At 40.6% G+C, this 27,569-nt stretch overlaps 1 protein-coding gene across 1 annotated transcript in view; it reads left to right on the top strand.

The window, feature by feature from the left end:
- UBE2E1 (ubiquitin conjugating enzyme E2 E1) overlaps window positions 1-14,097 on the top strand; it is a 42,977-nt gene extending 28,880 nt beyond the window's left edge. The window contains exons 3-5 of the mRNA XM_089691022.1: window positions 6,923-7,055; window positions 11,803-11,950; window positions 13,359-14,097. Of these exons, the coding sequence (XP_089547148.1) occupies window positions 6,923-7,055; window positions 11,803-11,950; window positions 13,359-13,456 (379 nt within the window). The 3' untranslated portion in view covers window positions 13,457-14,097. The remainder of the gene's footprint in view (window positions 1-6,922; window positions 7,056-11,802; window positions 11,951-13,358) is intronic.
- Window positions 14,098-27,569: the final 13,472 nt, after the last annotated feature.

The following is a 27,569-nucleotide window of genomic DNA, read 5'->3' as shown; positions in this document are numbered from 1 at the left end:
TCCCTGCCAGTAATACTTTTCCTGTCCTGGGGTGATGACACTCACTGTACTGTGTCTATACAGCAGTGTTATCACCCTAGGACAGGAAGTGTGTTCAATACAGAGGACCTCCAGTTCACATTGCCATAACACAATGGGAAAATGTTCTGTAGTTCACAGAGAGGAAGCGGGAAGGCTAATAATATTGTTGAGATTTCAGGCCAGTATACATGAGGTTATAAGGAGACTTGAATTCTGGGCAGGTATTTTCTATACTTGGCCTGAAAAAAACAAATGCAACCACCATATCTAAGCACTGGTAAGCTGCAACGTATAATGTTTTTTGTTCGTGGGTTTAGATATACTTAGTCTCTGTGTATAATCTTTTGGCAGTGAGAATGGGATTAAATAGTGTTTGACTCATTTATACATGTAGATTAGTTGCCATGCCTGCCTAAATGTTTTGTGTGACTGGTAACCAGATAAAAATAGAAGTTCCAGCTGCACATCGAACTGTACTGCGACCATTTTTCTGTAATGGGGTGCTGTAGTGATTGGATGGATTGGGTTGTTTAGGGATTGATATCTATGAAATATTGTTCATCCAAAAGAGTATTCAAAGGTTTGTTGGGCACTATCTTATTTTTCTGTGTAAACCTGACATGGAACTTCTTATTTACTCCCTTTTTGGTCTGTAAGTTCTTAATTGGAAGCATTTTGGTAGATATGTTTAGAAGTACAAAGAAACCTGTAAATCTTGTCAGAAATTCAGAGTCCTGTGTGCTCTTCACACTTCTAAACTGCTGTGCGTTATACTCAGATCCTGTGTCCTGCTGTAGGCTGACATTTGTGGCAGATCAACAGGTATTTTACTGTCCTTGCAGGGTCTGTAAAAGAATAAAATGTGTTTGTATTGCAGAGATGTGCTGCTAAAGGTTGTGCTTTTTTGTTTTTTCAGCCTTGGCTTAACATTTAGGTCAAAAATACCATTAGAGATGAGTATCCTTGCTAAAATCTGACCTCAATCAGCTGGACCATTTTTATAATTTGAGAACTATTTGGGTAACAGCCTGCACCCTCCCAAAAAACAGTTGCATAGAAAATCTAAAACTGGTCCTAGGATATACATATTCCATGGGTCCACCTCACTCACTGGCATGCCTATGTCACTTGTTATGTATTGATGTAACAATGGGGTTGTTTTATATCGAAGGGATTCAATTTAAAGATCTAAATTTATGCATTTCCAAACCCAAAAACAAAATGTAGTATATTGTAGCTCACAAGTCCTTTGTTGTGGTGGCTGTAGAAGTTTTCTTTTTATAGGCTGAAGACATTTTCGGCAGAAAATACCTATTGATGTTACCAGAAATGTCCTTGTCACTTATTGTGAGCTGAGAAGACTGCAAAAATTTTTCGTAACCTTTGTAAGTTATTAATCCCATCAAACAAACATGTAATGGAGACATGTTGGAAGTCCAGCCTTTGTGACTACCATAGTTCCCTCCACAGATATAATAAAGAAATGAGCATTTACTTGAAGTGACAGGAAGTGTATAGTTGCAGGATCTCCAGGTAAAAATAAAGGTGGAGGAGCATGAAAGAAAAGTAATGCAGCTGTGACATCTAAGAACTGGGAAGTTGTATTGTTTTTAGGTTAAAATACACTTTTAAGTGGTGAGTTCATTTCCGACGCCCAACTCTGCTCCCCCCAAATCTTTGCTTCAAAATACCCACCTGGCACTTTTATTATGTACACCTGCTAAATAGCTTGGTAACACAAATTGCTAATCCTCCAATCACATGCCAGCAACTCAATGCATGTAGGCATCTAGATGTGGTGAAGACGAATTTGCTGAAGTTCAAACTGAACATCAGAATAGGGAAGAAAAGGAATTTAAGTGACTTTGTATGTGGCATGGTTGTTGGCGCCAGACGGGCTGGTCTGAGTACACTGCTCAAAAAAATTAAAGGAACACCTTGAAAACACGTCAGATCTCAATGGGAAAAAATATCACGCTGGATATCTATACTGATATGAACTGGGTAATGTGTTAGGAACGTAAGGATGCTCCATTGTTGTTTGGACATTAAAATTCTCAACCTACAGAGGACTGAAAAACACCCCGGAAATCAAAGTGAAAAAACAATGCTCAAGCTAGTCCATTTTTTGCTGAAATTTCATTGCAGCAACTCAAAATGGTACTCAGTAGTTTTTATGTCCCCCCACGTGCTTGTATGGCCCCCCACGTGCTTGACGGATGGTGTTCTGGGGTATTTCCTCCCAGATCTGGACCAGGGCATCACTGAGCTCCTGGACAGTCGGGTACAACCTGGCGGCATTGGATGGACTGAAACATGATACCCCAGAGGTGTTCTATTGGATTTAGGTCAGGGGAACGTGGGGGTCATTCAATGGTGTAATTAACTTCATCCTCCAGGAACTGCCTGCATACTCTCGCCACATGACTCCAGGCATTGTCGTGCACCAGGAGGAACCCACTGCACCAGCGTAGGGTCTGACAATGGTCCAAGGATTTCATCCTGATACCTATTGGCAGTCATGGTGCCATTGTCTAGCCTGTAGAGGTCTGTGCGTCCCTCCATGGATATGCCACCCCAGACGATCACTGACCCACCACCAAAATGATCATGCTGAACAATATTACAGGCAGCATAATGTTCTTCTCCATGATCTTGAGACTGTGATAGAAGACACAGAAAACCTGGTAATGGCACGTATTGATGTGCCATCCTGGAGTAGTTTGACTGCCTGTGCAACCTCTGTAGGGTCCAGGTATCCCCTCATGCTACCAGTCTCATTGTTGCCCATCTAGTGTCCCTCTTATTAATTTTATTAACACCAAAGCAGCTGAAACTGATAACAACCCCCTCTGCTACTTAACTGACCAGATCAATATCCCAGGAGTTTAATCGACTTGATGCTATACTCTGATTAAAAAGTGTTACTTTAATTTTTTTGAGCAGTGTATTTCAAAAAATGCTGATCTACTGGGAATCTAACGCACAACCATCTCTATGGTTTACAGAGAATGGTCCAAAAAAGAGAAAATATCCAGTCAGTGGCAGTTGTGTAGATGAAAATGCCTTGTCAGAGGAGAATGAGCAGACTGGTTCAAGATGATAGGAAGGCATGCTATCATGTCAATATAAACCAAAATCTCTGAGGAATGTTTCAAACACCTTGTTGTATCTATGCCATGAAGAATTAATTCAGTTCTGAAGGCAAAAGTGGGTCCAACCCAGTACTAGCAAGGTGTACCTAATGAACTGGCCAGTGAGTGTATGTTTGAATACCCCCAGATCATGGCAAAAGTTGTCCCTCATTGTTTTTTAATGTTTTTTTTTTTTTTCATTTTTGCACAAAACCATTAAAAAAGGATTTACATTCTTCTGTAGAAAAGAGGTGGAACTAGCAGAACTGTTTCTCCATTCCCGGCATATATGGAAGACACTGCCCTTAAGGGTCACTGCATACAGTGAAATAAAATGAGTAACACTGGCAGAGAGCAGGTACCATCTGATGGTGATTGCGGATTTTGCCACTACCATGGCTATGTGCTTATGGAACCTGTAGTTTGTTCCTTCCTCCTTTCTTTACTCCAAGGTTATATTGCCACTTGTATGATGGAAGTGTGGTGTAGCTGGGCATGAATTCAGAACTGATTGTATTCCCATGTAGACAAACTTAGAGTAACAAGTAACCGTCTGAGCCCAAAATGTGATTGTGTGTGTGTGTGTGTGTGTGTGTGTGTGTGTGTGTGTAATTTCTTATTCGTATCAATCTTTTTTTTTTTTTCCCTACAGTATCTTGACAGTTAGGAAAAGTATTTTGTTCATAATAAGGAGCTTAGGATTTAAGCAGCCCTTGGTCAATGGCATTCTGATCACACTACATTTTACAGCTTCTTAAATGCATGTGATGGAAATGGTCTGCTTCAGTGACTGCAGTGTACCGGGGGCCTTGTCTGAATTGTGACCTTGCCATCCGTCTTAAGTTTCAGGCTTGCTGCAAGCTCTGTGTATTTTGAAACGTGCGAGGGAAAATCATAAGAGTGGAAATGGATAAATACCTTATCAAATGTCAGCTTGCAATTCCCATCTGTCTCCTTGCAGGTTTTACGATGTGACGCTTTGTGTTGACTAGTGAGCAGTTCTTTTTACAGCTCATATTTCATGGGCTCCTTATTTCATAACGCATCCAACAATTGGTCTTCTGCATATTTTATCCTGCTTGCTTTCTACCATATCACTGCACAAGCAGGTCTTAGTTGCCACTTTTACAGGCTTCTTCAGTAAGGTGGTGCAAACAAAGATAATGATGTGAAGACTGCAGGAACTTCTTGATCTTCAGTTTATTGTAGCACATTGTTAAAGGATATAAGAGGGGAAAAATGTCACTTTCACATTATTCAGTAAGCCTGTTTTTGTGTGTGTGTGTGTCTTTTTCACCTCTCAAACCCTTAAATTCCATTGTGACAAATTGTCTATTTTGCAATAGTAAAAAATCATTATTAACTGGAGGCTCATTCACTGTGTGTGTGTTAGTAACATAAGTGTTATGAGGCATGATATGATATTGTATGCAGAGTGTTCATTTTGCTAAGGCTTTCAGTGTACGCCAACTAATGTAAAACAGGTCCCACTCCATTTTTTACAACACAGTGCACTGTGGTGCAGAGTGTTCATATTTTGGCATATTATTTTGCCTTTCAGCCTGCATGAGCCTTCCCCTTTTTAAGTGTGGAGTCACATGTGCCATGTGAACTGAAGCTCCGTTTTCACAGCTAATTGACAAAGTAGTTGATCAGCGGTTCAGAATAAGTTTAGATCAGAATCAGGTCAGGATTTTATCCTGTTCACAACTGATGACATTTGCGATTCAGAAGTGTTCCTATAGAAGTCAGTGAGCCTGAATTCACACTTGAGCTGGACTGTACTGCTCAGAAAACTGAAAGGATTTTTTTTTACATTCTCACTGAATTCACACTCCGGTTGCAATACAGTATATGTGAGCACAATGGAAACCCAATATTATTTCACATGTCATCCAATTTGCATATATGTGAACCAGCTCTAAAGGTTTATTACAAAGGAGGCATTACCTGGGCTTTTCCGGTCAAGTGATCGCTGTGATTAGCCATAACAGTAATCATGTGATCAGGAGCCCATCCCACCAACTCCTGATCATTTACCATGTTGGTTACAGTGCAGTCACACTGCTAGGGGTGCTTCGTGAGCATACATCTATCATAAAACAGTAACTGTGTGCATATGTGTGGTAGCTTGGCATTAAAGCTCACTAATGTGGTGCCATACATACAGTATATGCATACAGCTGACATTAACCGCTTCTCAAATACTGCTACAGGGTGGCACAGGTGCACTAAATCGTGTGTATGTGTGTATATATATATATATATATATATATATATATATATATATATATATATGTGTGATTTTGCATTTCCGGGTAGGGGGCGTATGCGTACCCTACCCGCACCGCCATTCATGACTGTCAATCACCAGGTCCCAGCCGCTGATTGCCGAGCATCTCCAACGGGGAGGAGAACTGTTTTGTAAACTATACAGTTCTCTCCCCTGTCAGCTTGTGCACACTGCTTTGGATGGCTGTGCACAGCACAGCCATGCAAAGCAGTGTGCTTACAGTGAAGCACACAGACACAAGTAAAACACAGTTAACCCTTTGATTACCCCTCATGTTAACCCCTTCCTGCTCAGTGCCATTAGTAGTGTCAGTGCTTTTTTTTTTAGCACTGATCATTGTAATGGTGTCACTGGGGATGTCAGTGACACCAAGTCAGTTCCCCCCAGTGTCAGAATGCCCGCCGCAGTCCCGCTATAAGTCGCTGATAGCCGCCATTACTAATAAAAATAAATAAATAAAATCCCAGTCTATATGTACCGCCATTTGTAAACGCTATAACTTTCACCTAAGCCAATTAATTTACACGTATTGGGATTTTTTTTTTTCTCTTTGTGTGATCATGCAACAGTGTACCCATATGAAATTTTTATCTTTTTTTCACACAAATAGAGCTTTCTTTTGGTGGTATTTACTCGCTGCTGGGTGTTTTATTTTTTGCTCTACAAACAAAAAAAGAGCAAAAAATAAAAAAAAAGTTTTTGTTTCTATTATAAAATTTTGCAAATAGGTAATTTTTCTCCTTCACTGATGTGCGTTAAGGCGACACTGATAGGCGGCACTGATATGCAACAATGATGGGCACTGATAGGTGGCACTGACTGGCTTCACTGCTGGGTGGCACTGACTGGGCACAGGTGGGTGGCACTGCTGGGCACTGATCATCAGGGTGACCACCTGAAGTGTTGTTATAGATATAAATGGAGCCTCAAGAGATGTAAGAAACTGTTAGAACAAAGCTCTACAGCTTCTACCAAGAGCTAAATATCTCATGTACTGATCTTTATATTTGGAAAAGTAATTTGTAAAGTAATATGAGGATACAATTATGGACCAAAAACTATACATCATGTAAAGTAGACTTGTTTCCAGCACAATAGCTCACTGAAATGGTGTCTGGACTGAGCCAGCATATTAGGATACACTTATGTGTCACTCAGTTGATGTGATGTGTTGTGTCCATTTGGTTTTGGGATCAGCTTTGGCCATCATAAACAGTATATTATATAGCGTCTATGCTTAGCATTTCTAATGATTGCGGCTTTCTTGGCAGATATACATTTTTGCATTTACTTTTTCAGTTTTATATGATCCTCCTTGTTTCTTTGTGAAGGTTGTACTGTCAGAAATCTGGGCATTGTTTGATTAGTCCATTTTAAACCCAGATGTTTTAATGTAGATTTGCAATCGCTGTAGTTCAGGGTTTAACAATATGCTGTTAATGGATGCATTATGTTCTTTATTTCCCATATACAGCGCTGGTCCCAAAGGAGACAATATTTATGAATGGCGGTCTACTATTTTGGGTCCTCCTGGCTCTGTGTATGAAGGAGGTGTTTTCTTCCTGGACATCACATTCACACCTGAATACCCATTCAAACCCCCTAAGGTAAGACTGTCTGTTCTCTTTTCACTTTATTGAGGTACTAAAGTCAAAGTGAATGTTGTGTGTAGTTTTTAGGTTCAGATTTGGATTGAGGTTAGCTGCTTAGGGATCTTTGTTACTTCTGCTGTGTTTGACCATATTGTCCCTTTTATTTATGAAGCTGTACTTAACCAGTTCCACCAGCCATACTTCTATATGTTGCATCAGGGCAGGTGGGCCTTAACACCAAGCCGCCTCAAATATGTGTCTGCAGGTAACTGCTTTTCTGTGCTGAGACTCCTAGCATAGTGACCGAGCTGTCAAGTATAGCTCCTGGTCTTTGGTTTTCACAGCAGTAACATGATCTAAAGCTTCCAGTTGTAAACAATCATATTGGTCACAGGATCAGGAAATTTACCTCTGCCACCTGACATTTAGACATTTTCACCTAAGGGGATGGCAGTGGCAAGTTGTAAAGGAGAACCGCCTGTATCACCCAACAATATTTAACCCAGCTGTTTTTCTCCAGCTGTCACTATAGGCTATGTTTGGATCTGATTAGTTACTGATGTGCAATACAGACAGTTCTTGTTTGAGCAATCTCTGGGTATAATAGACATTTGAAGTGTCAGTCATATAAACTGTGTAGCGAAATGTAGCCCTTATAAAAGCAAAAACTAATTGGTTCTTTTAACAGGATTATTATTATTATACAGGATTTATATAGCGCCAACAGTTCAGCACTTTACAATATTCAACTTTCTGCCAAACAGGCTCGTTCTATTATCAACTTTGCGGTTTAATAACACAACATGGTAACTGCCCCAATCTATAACTGGCCTTTGCAGCAAGGAGCGCATAGAAGGGTGATGCATGTCAAACAGAGAAAAATTCCCAGCTCACTTACCAACCAACCTGCAACCAACCGACTTGTCCTGTCTAACAGTTCACGTTAAAAACGGGTTTAGTTTGTACACATTTGCAAATACATGTAAGCTGCAGAGCCTCTTCATGGCATTCTAGTATTCAGTTCCTAACTCATTTTTTTTTGAGAGGCTCTATAGCAGAAGCACATGTATAATAATGGGTAGACTGAGGGCATGTAAGCCTGGAGGGAGCCCGCCCCTTCATAAGGGGGTTAGATGGGACAGTTTGGTTTGTTGCAGGCTGGTTGGTAACTTGAGCTGGGAATTTTTCTATTTTGCTGTTTGACTTGCTATTTAAACGGACTTCAGCATGTGTTAAGAGATAATTTGAATGACATTTTTAATTTAATTCCTGTAACTGTAAGAATGTTTACGCTCTCTCGAACATCATTGCATACCCTTTTTATCTGAAGTGCCCTATTTAGGTAATGGTTAAAGCTGGGGGGGGGGGGGTTGGAACAGAGGATTTGTAGCTTTGTGTCCATGGGGTGTCACCATCCCTGGGCTCTTGTGATAATGGGGCATCAGGGTAACTACTTATCTGCTTCCATTACATTCTGTTCAGTGGTATTTTACTTTCCCCCCTATCCATTTCTCTATTCAATCTGCTGTTCTTGATTTCTTAGGCTTATGTAAAGAAGAAACTTTGTCATATCTATTAAATAAATATTCTGCTGTAAGGCAGGCTTTCCTCCAGATTAAATTGTTAGTAAAAGCTCTGCTTTAGAGCAGACATCACAATATACCTACCTTTATCATTCCTTCGTCAGAAAAGCCTCTTCTGTGCTCTTTGAGAAGTTTCATGTTACTGCGAAATCACATTTACTGACTTCCCCCCCCCCGTCAGAATACTGATTAAGTGGCCAGCTATTGCCTGCAGTGCTGATTGAGCAGGAAAATCTGACGGTGGTTGTACAGAAGTTCATTGGTTGATTAATTTCTGTACAGCTACAGCACCTATACATGGATGGAAATGTAGCCAATCCCCGCTGAACCGGCCACATTTTGATCGTGTAGTCCCTAGACATGGTACCTTTTGGGAGGTATTAATTGCCCCCCCCCCCCCCCCCCACCAAAGATGAAATCTTCTCTTTAGTAAACCTGTATATTTAACTCTACCTTGGTCTCTGTGAAAACTTTTGGGAAAAGCAGGAGGCCAGGAGCCTGAGCAGGGGTAGGAAGTCTCTGGGAAGTTCACTATTCAGAGTTGTTGCTGTGTTTGTATGGAAGAGAAATCTTAATTATTTATTTTGAAATTCTTGGAGGCATAGATGATGATATTTTAATAACTGATACAGAATGTAACTATTACTTGTCCTATAATTATTGTTAATGATACTGGAGGTACTGGATTTGCAGGTAAAATTTGCACCTGGTAGAATTTTTTAGGTCACAATTGTAATTCTTCAGATTTACCACAAGAGGTCAGAAGACTACTACAAATGCAAAAACAATGATCCTGCATGTTAAAGTTTGCTGAGTTCATCTGCAATTCACAGTGAATTCATTCATGCTGGAATATGGTTTTGCCTTCTGTAACACACCCTTGGCCTCATTTAGAAGTATGTGCTAAGTAAGAGTCAAAGCATCTAGTCAGACCTGTAGCAGCATAGTTAGTCGTCTTCTTTTTTGTTTTTTTTTTTGTCTGAAGATAAACCTGTGTTTATCTCAGGAACGTTTACATTCACTGACTCACTACTTCTGATAGAAGTCTGTGCCAAGCAACAACTACTTCTTTTCATAACGTTTATAGTTATTAACATTACTTTTGATATTCTTTCTGCTTGTTTGAGGTCCTCGTGTTCTTGATCTCCACTTCAAATTTAAAATACTGCCATTTTGAACCTAATTCACACTGTTAATATATTTTAAAGGTTTTGGTCTTTCTCCCCTTTCCCTTTTTTAGGCTAGGTTCACACTAGAATGCAGTGCAGGAAAGCTGCAATCCACTGTAATTGTGATCTGCAGCAGGTGTTAGTGTTAACAACACCCCATATGCAGTACATTTGCCTGTGTTGGATGACATGGTATAAAATTACAATACAATCTGACAGTCTGATTGAAGTACGTTTTCAAAAGTAGTCAAAACACTACTTTTGGTGCAATTTAGCCCATTTAAAATCAATGGGCTCAAATCACAACACACTGGGGTTTATTTACTACATTTTTCCTACAGCCACTATAAGAATGAAGGTTTCATTTCAATTGGGGCCGTGAGCAACATAACTGGGCTTTATTTAGAACTTGTTAAATTTGGATGTTTATGTGCAGCGCACTGACCCGATCTGTAACCATAGTATAGGATGTCAAAATTCGTAAAGCAGGCCTTTACTCATTCTAGGAAGGTCCTCTCTCCTTCCCCTCCCTCTTACATTTGGAAAATTGTTTGTGGTTTTATTTATTTTTTTTCGTTTAATCTGTTTTTTATTTAAAATTTTCACAAGTAAAAGCGAATATGTACGGTCAACAAGATTGACATTCCAGATAATCCAAATTCCGAATCATAATGAGACCATAAATAATGGACAGACTGTTTTTGGTAACTTTTTTTTTATAATTACATACATTTCTTGCTAAACCCTCGCTTGGGGGAGGATAATGATGCAGGCCTCATGGGGAGAGACCCTGCAGTGTTTCTGCACATCGATGAGGTCTCATAACTGCCTTGTGGGATGTGTGACGTAGACACATGCATGAAAGGATCAGACTAGTGCCAGGTCCTGTAGACCAGACAGAGACTCGCAGATTGTCTTCATGCGCCAGATCTCCATTAAAGATGGCAGTGCAGGAGAAGTGTAGCAAAAGGAGAATTTTGGCATCATGCAAGATACAGGACTTCATGGTGTAGCCAGTAGATTTGTGTTTTTTCTTTTCTTTTGAGACCGACACAAATATTTAGGCCTGGTTCACACTATTACGGCTTTGTGGGCCGCGTTAGCTTGGGCACAGCAGCCTATTCATTTGAATGGGCTGCTGTGCCTGTGTTTCACTTAGGAAAAAAAGTTCCTGCAGCATTTTAACTACTTTACAACCGCGCTATAGCCGAAAGACTGCTACAGAGCGGTTATCCAGTTTTGTGAGAGCGTTATATGACATCCTCCTAGAACGTGCACCCGGCGCTGTCAGTGATCACTGTATCCTAATGACACTGCTGATCACAAAGTAAATACAGTTGCCGGTTATCGGCAGCACTTTCCTCATTCTGTCACAGTATGAGAAGTACTGCCGATAACCGGCAAATGTCACAGAGCAGATCTGCATTGATTATCAATGCCATTCATTGCTGCATATCAGTGCTTCCTCATCAGTGTCCATTAGTGCTGCCTATCAGTGCAATAATGCACATCAGTGAAGGAGAAAATGTACCTGTTTGCAAAATTTTATAATACAAATAAACTTTTTTCTTTAAAATTTTCTGCTTTTTTTTGTTTATAGTGCAAAAAATAAAAATCTCATATGGGTATAGTGTTGCATGACTGCGCAATTGTCATTCAAAGTGCAACAGCGCTGAAAGCTGAAAATTTACCTGGGCAGGAAGGGGGTAAAAGTGCCCGGTAGGCAAGTGGTTAAAAACGCAGTGGCCAGGATATTTGCGTTGGTGCTTTTGCACCATGCAATTTCCCTGCGGCACCCACAAACGCACTGCATTTTTATATGCGTGGGAGTACTATTAAGAATGAATGGCAGCCCCCGTGTTTTAAACAGTGCATTTTGGTTGCATGTGCGGGATCAGGTACAATTTCCATCTTAATTTGGCTTTATTAAAACTTTTTTTGTTCTTTAATTATCTAATGAGAAATTAACAACTTGTACTAATTTCTTCATCCACTGCCTCCTTTTTGTAGGTGACATTTCGGACGAGGATTTACCACTGCAACATAAACAGCCAAGGAGTCATCTGTCTCGATATCCTGAAAGACAACTGGAGCCCAGCATTAACCATTTCTAAAGTTCTCCTCTCCATTTGTTCACTGCTTACAGACTGCAACCCTGGTAAGAATCCTCCCTAGAAATCAATTCTTCACCACATTATTATTATACAGGATTTATATAGCGCCAACAGTTTGCTCAGCGCTTTACAATAAAACGGGAGACAATACAGTTTAATACAAGAGGGTTAGGAGGCCCTGATCCTTGGAGCTTACAATCTTAGAAACCACAGTCTTGCATTAGAGCGAACAATTTTATTTTACTTCTAGACTAAACATATCCCAATATCCATATATAACTTTAAACAGTTTTCTGTATGCCAGGTATGATGCAGTAATTTAATAAAATTGTGATATGATCTGCAATGCATATGTTTGCAATTGTTATACTGTAGCTTAAAATGAATATGTGATTTATGCATGCAGGGTAAAGGTTCACTTTAATGCCCTCTCCCCAGCAGCATGTACTTCTCTACACTCCTCTGTTACTCCAATTAGTGGGGGGGGGGTTGAAATGGCTGAACTAATTGTCGGGAGTGAACGAGAGATGAATATGTGCTGTTGAGATACCAGGCATTAAAGTAAACCTGTTACTTTAATGAATTGAGTCTGACTAGGTAAGTATTCTAACAATTGTGCACGAGTTTTAAAAAAAAATATAAATGCTTAATATATGTGTATTTGAGGTAAAGTTATTCCATAGGCAGGTAACTGTCTTAGATGCCACTGACTTCCTCTTACCCCTAACTAACTGAAGCTTACTAAAGATTACTCTTTCGTCTAGATAAGGGGTTTCCAAACTGCGGCCCGTGGACCAGATGTGGCCCTTTTCTTGCTTTTATCCAGCCCTTGGGGCACTATTCCTTCCAGTGACATAAGCCACAATTCCTCCCATTGACACCAATGATGGGGCACTACTCTTCCCACTGACCACCAACCCTATGGAATGTTCTACTCCCACTGGCCACAGTTCGGCTCCCCTACAGTTTGAAAGGTGCTAAACTGACCCTTTTTTTTTTTTTTTAAACTTTAGAGACTACTGATGGGTCATAGAGTCCCCAATTTACATAAATGAAACTCATTACCACGAAAGGGTTGGAGTTAATGATTTCTGCAAGAGGTTATACCATTCTTTTAGCTTTAAGAAAAGGGTTGCTTTATGACAGCTATACACATATATGCAGTGGTAGGGATGGTGGGCATTGACACCACCCAGTCCTGCATATACGTGGTGCTCTCAGTTCTGAGGTGTATCCCATCAGTGCCCCAGTACTGTGTCAAGGCCTCTGTGCAACCAGTCGCAGTCCCACATGATTGGGAACCCCTCTTATTGGTCCTAGCATCACAGCCCATTTAAGCCAACATAAAGGGGATAAGGGTCAATGCAAATGCTTTTGTCAATAAATGTATTTGCCATGCTTTGTTTTGACTACCTTGACAACATTTTTTCCCTTTTTTTTTTTTTTCCCTAGCTGACCCTCTTGTTGGAAGCATCGCCACCCAGTACATGACCAACAGAGCAGAGCATGATAGAATGGCCAGACAGTGGACCAAGAGATATGCTACATAAATAAACTTCAGCACTCCAGTTTGTCTGTGATAGTGAGAGCTGCTTGTTCATTGGGCAATGGAGGGTGGGAGTCTGCAAAGAATAGGTTATTTCTATAACAGATTTTATTCAGTCTTTTATTTCCAGAGAATTTTGTTATTGTAACTTAAGGTATCTTTCTGCAGTAACTGACTGACTGGATTACAGAAACCTCTGAATTATGATCTGATGAGGAATACAAAGAATGTACATTTGTTTTCCCCCTTATTTTGGTTCTGGATGCGATTTATGTAAACTATTCAAACAATTTAATTTTGTACAGTTACACTGCTTATACTGTATACCTCTGTGCTGTCCTTGTTCAAGTATTGAATGCATATTTGTGTGTGAGAGATGAATTTCAGAGTGTGTGACAAACATAACCACGTCTCTACTGTAAGGGGCCTGGTTAGCTGTATTAAACATTTTACACTTTATATAATTTTCTTCTTTTTTTGTATGTTGGTGAGCTTTGTTGAAAGAGATGGTAATGGAATCTGTAGTAAAATACCTTAAGATGTTTAAATGTAAAAGTGGATAAGAATTACTCAGTGGATTGGTTATATGTTGTAGGCTAATGAAGTCTGCATTTGTTACTGTGCTAATAAAAGTGGAGAATTATATGTTTGCTGTGCTTTTTTGATGGCCGGTTTGATGGGAAAGTATCTATTCCATCTTGCAGTGCTTGATGGTGTATTGCGGTGAAACCAAAATTCTCAATTACTGAATGCTTTCATTAGTATGAAGAAGGGTAAACACTGCTAAGTGGTGAAAACCATAAGAAACCTCTCTTCCCACCAATTACCATACAGGGCAAGACTTTTGACTGCCAACTTCTTTGGTTGTCATCCTCTTGCAGTACTCAAAATCCCAAAGTATGCAGCTGCCATAGCTTCCAAGTTACAACCTGCATTATTTTTGGGTTAGTGATAAAGATAATAACCTAGATACTTGCAGCTTGAAAAACCAAGCTGATTTATATAATTTTTTCACAAAGTTTTTAACTTATATCTTATATGCAGCATAGGCATACTTATTACACCACAAAACACATTCTGCTATGCCTCCCAAGCATAGGGATACCACATGTATGAGATTTTCACATGCTAGATGCTTAGGAGGGCCCAAAATACAAGGAGCACCTTTTGGACTTTCACGGAGCATATTTTTGGAAGCCCTTGAATATTGTGGAAAGACCCACAAAATTATCCTACTTTGGAAAGCAAATACTCCAATGTATTTTCTGAGAGGCATAATGTGTCCTTTGAAAGTTTTTGTTAAGTTTTTGGAAAATGCATTTATCCAATAGGATAGAAAATTAGAAATTATTCTTTACACAAAGTTGGCAATTAATAAGATATTTCTAACATACATCATAGGCATACTATTGCAGGCTATAGACGGGTCGAAAATCGGCCAATTTTCGCACCCGTTAGTGGGTTAATTGGTCAGCCGGTTTTCGGGGGTTTGGGCACATTTTTTTTTATCGGTAAAGTTGGAAGATTCATGGCTGATTTTGACGATCGGCCAATTTTCCTGACAATGATGGGCAAATTGGCCGATTGTTTTACCGATAGAAAAAAATATGCACATGATCCATGACCTGGAGGAAAAATAATTATTATTCCAGTCTGCTATTATATTGTATATGAAAAATCTTGTGGTTGCAACAATATCTATTTGTATCCAAATAAAACCATCTGTATCCGAAATGGATACATTGTTGCAACCGCAAGACTTTTTCATGTAAAATATAATAGCGGAGCTCTCTGCAAGGGACAGAAGTAAAAATGCCAGCCGTAGACGGGACGAAAATCGGACAATGTTTTACCGTTGGTGGTAATGTCGGCCAATTGAACGACCGATTTTTCGTTTTTTTTTTTGCCTATCACATTTTTGGAAGCCCTGGAGCACCAGGACAGTGGAAACACTCCTAAAATGACCACATTTTGGAACGCAAACACCACAAGGTATTTTCATAGCAAGTCTTTTGAAATCTGCATTTTTTGCTACACGTTTTTGAAAAATGTGGAATGAAAATTAAATTTTAATTTGTTTGGAAAAGCCAAATACAGTACAAAAAAACCATCATGACACTGCAAAATTACAAAAGCGTGATAATAAGATGGGAAGATATAAAACCGCTTCAGAATAACAAAATGACAGAGAATATCCAAATATGTATAGACATTAGATCATAATACCGCATAGGAATATTGGAAAGACATACAAGATCGTTGAGGTTATCGAAACCCGATAGAATCACTTCACACAGATTACATCTTAAGTCATATCAGAAAACTATCATTTGGGAATCCAGATCTCCCATTTGGCAGAAAATCGGGTCATTTTATCATGTAGTGTATAAAAAATTTTTTTCCATCAACATAATGGTATCGAATCACTCGAGAACTAAACGAGAATGGGATAACTGAAGATTTCTAATGTATATGGCTATACCCATTATATTGCCATGCAACTGGTGTAGATATGTCTCTCTTCTTGGCACAGAACACCTGAGATAGGTGCAAAAAGAAGGCATATTGGAAGAATCAGAGACAGTGTTTGACCTGAAATATCAGAGGCAATCACAGAAATTCTATGCCACACTAGTGTCACATCATCACAATTCGAAATCGTATGTACCAGTGAACCTCTAGATCAGTGATGGCGAACCTATGGCACGCGTGCCAGAGCTGGCACGCAGAGCCATCTCAGTGGGCACGCCAGGAGGAAGAGGAAGAGAACGCGCTCTCCTGCGCACCTCCGGGGGCGTGCACCGGGCGATCTCCGTGATCGCTGTGTCCTGCGGACACAGCTGATCACGTGACATGGTAAAAGGCCAATCACAGCGGCCTTTTACCACGTGATCAGCCGTGTCCAATGACACGCTGATCACCGGGAAATGCAAATGCCGGTTCTCGGCTGCACTTTCCTCACGCTGTCAGATCGTGAGGAAAGTACTGCCGAAAACCGGCAGTTGTCAGAACAGGGATCGGCACCGATCATCAGGGTCACTGATCATCAGTGCCCTGATGATCGGTGCCCACCTGTGCCACACACAAGTTCTGCCCACTTGTGCCCAGCAGTGCGCCCACCTGTGCCCAGCAATGCACCCACCTGTGCCCAACAGTGCGCCTACCTGTGCCCAGCAATGCACCCACCTGTGCCCAACAGTGCGCCCACCTGTGCCCAGCAATGCACCCACCAGTGCCCACCTGTGCCGCCCACCAGTGCCCATCAGTGCAGCCCAGCAGTGCTGCCAGTCAGTGCCCAGCGGTTGTGCCAGTCAGTGCCCAGCAGTGATGTCAGTCAGTGCCACCTATCAGTGCTGTCTATCAGTACCCATTATCAGTGTCGCCTATCAGTGCCACCTATCTGTGACACCTCATTAGTGCCACCCATCAATGATGCCCAGCAGTGCCGTCTGTCAGTGCCTCCAGTTGGTGCTGTCAGTGCCGCTTATCAGTGCCCATCATTTCCTGCATATCAGTGCATCATCAGAGCCTCCTCATCAATGCTCACCAGTGCCGCCTCATCAGTGCTACCTATCAGTGCTGCCTCACCAACGCACATCAAAGAAGAAATATTACCTGTTTGCAACATTTTAGAATAGAAGCAAAGGAAACCTTTTATGTTTTTAATTTTTTGCTCTTTTTTAATTTATAGTGCAAAAAATAAAACACCCAGTGGTGATTAAATACCACCAAAAAAAGCTCTATTTGTGTGAAAAAATGATAAAAATTGCATATGGTTACAGTGTTGCATGACCGCACAATTGTCTTTGTTAAGTGCAACAGCACTGAAAGCTGAAAATTGTCCTGGGCAGGAAGGAGGTAGAAGTGCCCGGTAGGCAAGTGATTAATTCCAGTGTTGGCACTTTGAAATAAAAAAGTTGGTTTTGTGTTGCAGTTTGGGCACTCGGGCTCAAAAAGGTTCGCCATCACTGCTCTAGATGAACAGCCCCTGAAGCACAACTCTGAGACACCAGGATATATAGCATGAAGTTTAGAGGATGTATAGCACTATCTAGTAAGGAGCCTAAGGGCAGTTTCTCTAACAGACAACAATTTGATATAGTCAGGTCCATAAATATTGGGACATCGACACAATTCTAACATTTTTGGCTCTATACACCACCACAATGGATTTGAAATGAAACAAACAAGATGTGCTTTAACTGCAGACTGTCAGCTTTAATTTGAGGGTATTTACATCCAAATCAGGTGAATGGTGTAGGAATTACAAAAGTTTGCATATGTGCCTCCCACTTGTTAAGGGACCAAAAGTAATGGAACAATTGGCTTCTCAGCTGTTCCATGGCCAGGTGTGTGTTATTCCCTCATTATCCCAATTACAATGAGGTGTATGTGTGTCAAAGTCAACAATCAAGAGAAGACTTCACCAGAGTGAATACAGAGGGTTCACCACAAGATGTAAACCATTGGTGAGCTGCAAAAACTGTAAGGCCAGATTAGAGTTTGCCAAATGACATCTAAAAAAGCCTTCACGGTTCTGGAACAACATCCTATGGACAGATGAGACCGAGATCAACTTGTACCAGAGTGATGGGAAGAGAAGAGTATGGAGAAGGAAAGGAACTGCTCATGATCCTAAGCATACCACCTCATCAATGAAGCATGGTGGTGGTAGTGTCATGGCGTGGGCATGTATGGCTGCCAATGGAACTGGTTCTCTTGTATTTATTGATGATGTGGCTGCTGACAAAAGCAGCAGGATGAATTCTGAAGTGTTTCGGGCAATATTATCTGCTCATATTCAGCCAAATGCTTCAGACCTCATTGGACGCCGCTTCACAGTGCAGATGGACAATGACCCAAAGCATACTGCAAAAGCAACCAAAGAGTTTTTTAATGGAAAGAAGTGGAATGTTATGCAATGACCAAGTCAATCACCTGACCTGAATCCGATTGAGCATGCATTTCACTTGCTGAAGACAAAACTGAAGGGAAAATGCCCCAAGAACAAGCAGGAACTGAAGACAGTTGCAGTAGAGGCCTGGCAGAGCATCACCAGGGATGAAACCCAGTGTCTGGTGATATCTATGCGTTCCAGACTTCAGACTGTAATTGACTGCAAAGGATTTGCAACCAAGTATTAAAAAGTGAAAGTTTGATTTATGATTGTTATTCTGTCCCATTACTTTTGGTCCCTTAACAAGTGGAAGGCACATATGCAAACTGTTGTAATTCCTACACCGTTCACCTGATTTGGATGTAAATATCCTCAAATTAAAGCTGACAGTCTGCAGTTAAAGCACATCTTGTTCGTTTCATTTCAAATCCATTGTGGTGGTGTATAGAGCCAAAAATGTCAGCATTGTGTCGATGTCCCAATTTTTATGGACCTGACTGTATTGTCTGGTATGGTGTCCTAGTCTTTGGAGGAAAATTGAACAGAACAGTTGGAAAATATGTGTACAAAAAAAAACACATTCTGTTACTTCTGAGTACTGTGAGACTTTCAATGTTTGGACTGATTATATACCAGACCTTGTATGTAGTGCATCACACAAATTACTATACAGGATTTGTATAACGCCAACAGTTTGCGCAGTGCTTTACAAAATGAAGATGGACATTGCAGTTACAATACAATTTGGTACAAGAGGAAACAGGGGGCCCTTCTTGTTAGAGTTCACAATCTCAGAGGAAGGGTTGAGTGATGCAAAAGGTAATAGCTGTGGGGGATGAGCTGATGGAGGAAGTAAAAGTAGTTTACTATTCAGAAGCAGGATAGGCTTCTTTAAAGAGAAGGGTTTTCAGGGATTGTCTAAAGGTGCATAGATTAGGAGATAGTCTGACAGATTTTGGTAGAGAGTTTCATAGGATAGAAGTCCTGGAGGCGAACATGGGAGGTTACATAGGAACTAGAGAGCAGAAGGGCTTGGGAGGATCAAAGAGTGGTTTGGTTGATATTTTGAAACCAGGTTGGTGATGTAGCTGGGGGCAGAGTTGTGGATGGCTTTGTAAATTTAGTATTTTTAATTTTATTCTTTGGACAAGTGGAAGCCAGTGGAGTGATTGGCAGAGAGGGGTAGCAGACACTGAACGGCAGGTAAGGTGGATGAGTCTAGCAGCAGAATTCATGATAGACTGGAGGGGGGATAGCCTATGTAAAGGTAAGCTAATGAGGAGAGAATTGCAGTAGTCAAGGCGAGAAATAACCAGGGAGTGGATTAAAAGCTTTGTGGTATCATTGGTTAAAAAGGGGCATATTCTGGAGATGTTACATAGTCTGGATGAAAAAAGACAAGTCCATCCAGTTCAACCTTTAAAAAATATTCCCCTTAATCTCTTCTCAAGAGAGAATAAATTCAGTTCCTCTAATCTTTCCTCATAGCTGAGCTCCTCCATGCCTCTTATCAGTTGCCCTTCTCCATACTATCTCCAGTTCCCCAATGTTCTTTTTGTGAATTGGTACCCAAAACTGAACCGCGTATTCCAGATGAGGTGTTACTAATGATTTGTACAGGGGTAATATGATATCTCTCTCTCTGGAGTCTATACCTGTTTTAATACAAGAGAGGATTTTGCTCGCTTTAGAAACCGCAGCTTGGCATTGCATGCCATTATTAAACTTGTGATCTACCAGAACCCCCAGATACTTCACCATTGATTACCCCAGTTTTACCCCCCCCCAGTATGATGCATGCATATTCTTAGTCCCCAAGTGCATAACATTACATTTATCAACATTAAACCTCATTTGCCACATAGTTGCCCAATTAAACAGTGCATTGAGGTTGGCTTGTAAGTTGAAGACATCCTGTAAGGATGTTATTCCATTGGACAGCTTGGTGTCATCTGCAAAGACTGAAATGGTCTTTTTAATCCCAGACCCTATATTGTTTATAAATATATTAAAAAGTAAGGGTCCCAACACTGAACCTTGGGGTACACCACTGACAACCCTAGACCATTCAGAGTATGAATCATTAACCACTACTCTTTGAATACGATCATTTAGCCAGTTTTCTATCCATTTACATACAGATTTTTCCAAGCCCGTAGACTTTACCTTACACATTAGCCATGTACGGGGAACTGTGTCAAATGCTTTTGCAAAATCCAAGTATACCATGTCCACCGCCACCCCTCTGTCCAAGGTTTTGATCACCTCCTTATAAAAAGAAATCAGATTTGTTTGACTTCTGTCTTTCAAGAATCCATGCTGTCTGTTGCTTAAAATATTTTTTTCCAGCAAGAACTCATCTATGTGGTCTTTTATAAAACTCTCCAGTATCTTCCCAACTATAGAAGTTAAACTAAGAGATCTATAATTACTTGGTAAAAATGATTACCCCTTTTTAAATATTGGCACCACATTGGCCTTACGCCAATCCAGTGGTACTATGCCAGTCATTAAAGAGTCCCTAAAAATTAGATCTCCTAGATTGTAAGCTCTAATGAGCAGGACCCTCTGTTTCCTCTTGTACCAAATTGTATTATAACTGTAATGTCTATCTTTGTTTTGGAAAGCACTGCGCAAACTGTTGGTGCTATATAAATCCTGTATAATATTAGAAACAATGGCTTTGAAATGACAGAGCTCAATTATTTAAGGACCCGTGGGTGTGTGCCATCAGGTCCAGGTGCTTTATTCACCTTTATTCTGTCTAAATATTTTTGAATCATACCAATTGTGATCCAATGTGGATCATCTGGAGCTGTGTCAATACCATGCCCATTATGGACAAGAGCTCCCCCATGCTCCTTTATACACAGAGCAGAAGAAGGTATTTAATAAATTTCTCTTCTCTTTGTCCCCAATCACCCACTCTAGATTATTTTGTAAAGGGCCTACATGCTTGGACCTGACCTTTTTACAATTAATATATTTGAAGATTTTTTGGAGTTGATCTTGCTATCTTTTGTAATCTGTTGCTCATTTTCAATTTTTGCTGCCTTTTATTTCCTTTTTGCATATTCTGTTATATTCTTTGCAATGTTTAAAACGATGATAGCATTCCTTCATTTTTATATTTAATAAAAGCTCTTTTCTTATTATCTATAGCTTTTTTAACTTTGGCCACAAGCCACATAGGTTTGATTTTTAGCCTTTTAAACTTGTTGCCCATAAAAATAAATTTTGCAGTGTGCTCACATACAGTCTTTTTGAAGAACTCCCATTTCTGTGTTGTGTTCATTGATGCCAATATTCCCTCCCAGCCTAAGTCTTGGAGAGCATCTCTCAGCCTTGGAAAATTAGCTCTCTTAAAATTGAGCTTTTTTATTTTTCCTGTATGTGCTTGCTGTTTACAGCTAACAAATGAAATCATGGTATGGTCAGTGCTACCCAGATGTTCTTTTATATGGACATTTATAATAAGCTCAGCATAGTTTGAGATTACCAGGTTCAGCAGAGCATCATTCCTATATCACATGTATGATGCCATGGATTGGGTACGAATGGATACGGTAGGATACAATTTTCCATTTTTTTTTCATGTTGGAGAGAGTAAGGGAGGCTTATAACATCTGTAAGTTTATTTTTTGCTATCTGTGTTCCATTGCGGAGAAGTTCTACCGTGAACAGCGAACATAATGCAAGTCTATGGGACTCAAACTTGTAAATTAAAAAGTGCCCATTTTGAAGGCTTATATTTAAGTTATTGTCCATAAAAAGGGGATGGGGACTCAGGTACTGCCCTGAGGGACAAGAATCAGTGAAAAAAAGTATTGTTTTTAACAGGGGCAATCATTTTTCATTGCTTTAATTGAAAAAACAAAACATTTTTTTAAAAATTCCTTTAAATATCATGCCTGAGGGGGTCCGCTTAAACTACCTGCAAAGTTGCACATCTGTACTATGTATAGAACCTGCTGCAGCAGGACTGACATTTAAAAAAAAAAGCCCACACAGCATGGCGCCCCCCCCTTTCTATACCACACGTTTTAGGTCTGGTAGGAGGGACCCCACAGTAAAAAAAAAAAAAAAAAAAAATTTTTAAGTGCGTGGGGTTCCCCTCAAAAGCCATATCAGGCCCATTAGGCCTGGTAGAACTTTTAAGAGGAACCCCACCCCCCAAAAAAATAGGTGGAAAAAAGTGAGGTCCCTCCTAAATTCCTACCAGACCCTTGATCCGAGCACAGGCAGGGCAGGAAAGGGGGGGGGGGGTGAATGAGTGTCCCCCCTCCCTCCCTCGGCCTTACCAGGCCACCTGCCCTCAGCATTGGTACAGTGTCCCGGCACCACCACCCCCCCCCCATGTAAAAGAGCATGGGGTACATGGTACCGCTACCCATTCACAAGAAAAAAAAAAGTGTGTAAAAAATGACAGGAGACCATCTTTGTCCTTTATTTAAAAAAACAAAATGTCCCCCGAAGTAGATCCAACGTCAATCAATCACAGTGCCCCCCGCCACCATCTACCTAAGGGAAAAAAAAAAAATACCCAGTCTACCCTCGATGCTGCATCAGGATGACAGTTCTTAAATAATGTGATGTCACAAGGGGGCAGGATCTTCCCCGCCCCTTGTAACATCATTCCCGGAGACTGACCAAAACACAGGACCTGACCTGTGATCAGGCTCTATGCTTTGGCTAATCACAATGCACTGTCACGGCGCAGTGCATTGTGTGGTGGGGCGGGCAAACAGACACACAAACGGCACATCTGCAAGTCGAACGAACTTTCAACTCGAACATGTAGACCATCACTACTTAGCATGATAGTTAAGCAACTCTAGTTTTCACAATGAGAGATTAGCCTGAAAATCTCTGCTCACCACAACTTTCCTTTTAATGTTATAAAACATTTACTAATAAGACCAGTGATTTCTATAAAAATTGTTTGGTTCCAAAGCCACCAAATTTTTATTTTTGCTTAAGAATGAACTGCCACATGAAAGTAGTACTTGCCTGTGCATGTGTACATGGGGTCATTTCCTTTTGTAGATAAACGTACTTAGGAGGAACTCTATGAATCTTGGTGTAAGGCTCCTACTGCAGAGTAAACCTAATGTTGTGCTTCCTGTACTGTTGCCATCTTGTAGATTGTTCAGTTTCCATTCAGTCACCCCTTTTACATGTGGGATCCCAGCTCACTTTTCTCTCTTCATGATCTCTTGTCTCCAGTCTAGTCCTGAAGGTGCAGACTCTTCAATTCCCTGTCACTGACTGTGCGTAGGCCTCTTCCCCTCTTATATGCACCAGTTTGAAGCTGTGACAAAATTTCAAATGCTTATGTGCATGCTGACACCGTCCTATGCCTTTCAGCTGTCTTGGGTCAGTTTCACTATAGATTTGGCTTTGCATACAAAAATACCCTCATTCTCCTGTTATGGAATGGGGTCATCTAGAAGGTACCATAGGGAAAATTATTATTTGATCCCTTGCAGATTTTGTATGTTTGCGTACTTACATAGAAATGAGCAATGTAAAATTCAAATCATAGGTGTATTTTAAATGATAGAGACAGAATATCGACCAAAAATCCAGAAAACGTGATATATGATACAAATGTTATTAACGGAGTTGCAGTTCGGTGAGTAAAATAAGTATTTGATCTCCAAGCAAAAAACAGGACTTCATACTTGGTTTCTTGACTGTTGGTTGGCAACTCAAAGTTTCAGCTCCCTTCATAAATTTATTATAAGATTAAGGTCTGGAGACGGGCTAGGCCACTCCATGACCTTAATGTGCTCCTTATGGAGCCATTCTTTTTGTCTTGGCAGTATGTCTTGGGTCATTGTCATGGTGACAGACCAATCTTGAGTGTTTTGGCTGAGGGAAGAAGGTTCTCAACCAAGATTTTACAATAAATGGCTCCATCCATCAGCCCCTCAATGCAGAAAAGGTGGCCTGTACCTTTAGCAAAGAAACCGCCCCAAAGCATAATGTTTCCATCATGCTTGACTGTAGGGATGGTGTTCTTAGGGTCATAGTCAGCATTATTTCTTCCTCCAAGTCGCATTAATGCCAAAAATCTCAATTTTAGTCTCATCTGACCACAGCACTATCTCCAAATCCTTCTCTGAATCATTTGGACGCAGGTGTGGGCAACTGTGACCCTCCAGCTGTTGGTGAACTAAAATCCCATCATGCCTCTGCCTTTGGGAGTCATGCTTGTAACTCAGTTTTGCAATGCCTCATGGGACTTGTAGTTCTACAACAGCTGGAGGGCAACAGTTGCCCACCCCTCATTTAGATGTTCATTGGCAAACTCCAGCCGGGCCTGTACATGGTCCTTCTTGAGGAGGGGGACCTTGCGGGTGCTGAAGGATTTCAATGCATGGTGGTGTATTGTGTTACCAATGGTTAATTTAATGACTGTGGTCCCAACTGCCTTGAGATCATACACAAGCTCCTTTGATGTAGTTCTGGGCTGATCCCTCACTTTTCTCATGCTCATCCTTACCCCATGAGGCAAAATCTTGCAAGGAGCTCCAGAGTGAAGGTGATTGATGGTTATTTTGTATTTCTTCCATTTGCAAATAATCACTCCAACAGTTGTCTCCTTCTTACCAAGCTGATTGCTGATGATCTTCCAGCCTTGTGCAGGTCTACAATGTTATCCCTGTCCTCTAACAGCTCTTTGATCTTGCCCATGATGGTGAGGTTTGAATGGAAGAGATTCTGCAGACAGGTGTCTTTTGTACACAGAACGAGTTGTCATTGGGAGCATCTTCTTAAATTGACAGGACTAATCTGTGTACCACTTAGCAAGTCTGTGGAATCCAGAATTATTGTTGGTTGGTTGGTAGGAAATCAAATACTTAATTTTGCTTACTGAAATGCAACTCAATTTATAACATTTGTATCATGTTTTGTTTTTTTTTTAATGGATGTGTAGTTGATATTCTGTCTTTAATATTTAAAATACACCTATGATTAAAAAAAAAAGTGGGCTTTTCAAGTATGACAGAGGCAGCTGCTGGGAGAGTGTTGGAAGGAGAGAGGCGACAGCTGCTGGCGCAACGTGGGAGTGAATACCTCATCATCAGATGACACCGTAACTGCTGACTCCCTCTGGTGGATTTCCATTGTACTTCAAATATCTTGCTGCTGAGGTAAACACCGTATGATGACATCTTGAATGCTGGCTCCCTCAGGTGGTTTCTGATTGTATTTCAGGTATTTGGAAGCTTGGGTGGTATGCTGTAATCCCTGCTGCTGCCTATTAGACAATCCAAATTCCAGATGTCCAACTGTAGATGACCAGTTTTTTCATCACTCATATGCACTTAAATAGAGCTAGCTGGTTAGTGCAATCTACACCTATATCTACCCCCAATGTCACCATTGCCACCTTTGCTCTTTTGAAAGACTGTCACTCTCAGGCCACACCTTTGCACCATTCTTGGAGTGTTGAATAACCAATTTTTCCTCTGGCGCAGAGCCGCTATTTTTATTCGTATAGGATACGGTCTGCATCTATTTTTATGAACATTATTATCCATTTTAGCACTGTATGTTGTTTTATATATATATTAATAGGCAGTGCCCGTCTTGGGCCATTCCACAGATCATTAATCACAGTGTTAGTGTATGCATGGAACTGCATGTGGTGATAAAGTTTCTTGTGAAACAAGGTAGAAAACCCATGGATAGCTACAGAAGTACAGTAAAGTGAGATGCTCAGCCACAATAAGACATTTAAATGGTGTAAAGGTTTCAAAGATGGCTATACATCCATCAGTGGGTGACAATCGCGGCCATGATAGTTCCCAGCCCACATAGGTCATTCAGCATGGGAAACACCTGAGGCTAGATAAGCAACACCTAACCTGTTGTGAAATTGCACAAACAACAAATCTTTCTGTAGGAATGGTGAACACAATGATGACAAATTGAAGTAGACTGTCCTTGGATGGTTCAGGTGTACTGGCAAATCTTTCTATGCTGACGCTTTCAGGCATTAGTTAAAGGCTAGGATAAGTATATAAACAGAGCAGGAGCATATGCCACCAAATACACTTTCCACTGCTTGAAACTTGTTTTTATTATCTAAACTTAAAGGTCCTGGTCTAACTTGACTACACCTCCAATTCCCCAATGTGCATGAGTGCTGTACTTGTAAAAGGAAAATAGTACCTGAAAAATGAGTAAGTCAAAGTTGTTCCTTTGAGCCAAAAGACAGAGAGGCTTAGAGGACAGGCAAATGGCTTATTGTCCTTCAGCTGGCAAAGAGATGAGCTTTCTACTCCCCCAGGCTGTCAGATCGGTCCTATGCCCAGCTTGACCCTACAGCAATTGTCAGTTCTTCTGTTCTCATGTCATACCTTAAGCTGCCAGAGGAGTAAGAGTCTGTAGAAAAATTGGAGAAGCCCGAACTCTCCAATTAAAGCTTTGACTTTGGTCAACACAATAATTACCACTGGCAAGGCAACAATTCAGTGAGAAGAAGTGGTGGAGGCTGCTAAGAAAATTGCTCAGTGTCATCTACATCCAGAGGAATATCTGCCTTCTTCCACAAAAGAAGAATTGGAAATCAGATGCAATGATTTGGAGAAACCACGAGGGGAGTGGGGGGGAGAATCAATCACTTATCCCAATTATAGCCTTTGATAGAATAACTACCTTGTTAGATTCAGCATTGGTTGCTTATTTAACTGGTACATAATGTTACCCTCCCCATGGAAAATTCAGTAACCTTTTAAAGATGTCCTAGAGTGATGTACTACCATTGATTTGAAGAGAAAGTATTTCATGCGATTGAGGATGCCTTCAGCTCTACTATGTAGTAACCTCTGCAGGAAGAGAGCTGCAATAGGCAAACAATATACACTCCTCTTTAAAAAGTGGACTTCAAATTATCTGCAGATTTTAACAGCATTTGCTGATCAGGAAGAACCATCACAAGAGAATGGGCCACCAATCACATTTAAGCAATCGCAGCATAGGAAATCATTTGCTGGAAAGTCCCCATTTGGCACCATAAGTACACAAATAATCCACTAAATAAATGGTAACTATATGGGTTGGGTTTGAGAACAAGTCCTACAAACAGCTGGCTGCTGTTGTAACACCAGTTGATGCATACTAAAACTACATTTTCTACATCTATATACCATTACTTGTGACATCCTAAGCCAAAATGTAAGACATTGTATCAGATACCCCTTTCAGT

The sequence above is a fragment of the Staurois parvus genome, unplaced genomic scaffold (assembly GCF_062004578.1).
Source record: "Staurois parvus isolate SC_StPar_1 unplaced genomic scaffold, SC_StPar_1.0 ptg000021l, whole genome shotgun sequence".
Lineage (NCBI taxonomy): Eukaryota > Metazoa > Chordata > Amphibia > Anura > Ranidae > Staurois > Staurois parvus.
Note: the sequence above shows the minus strand (reverse complement) of the source record. Positions and strands in the feature narration are given on the sequence as shown.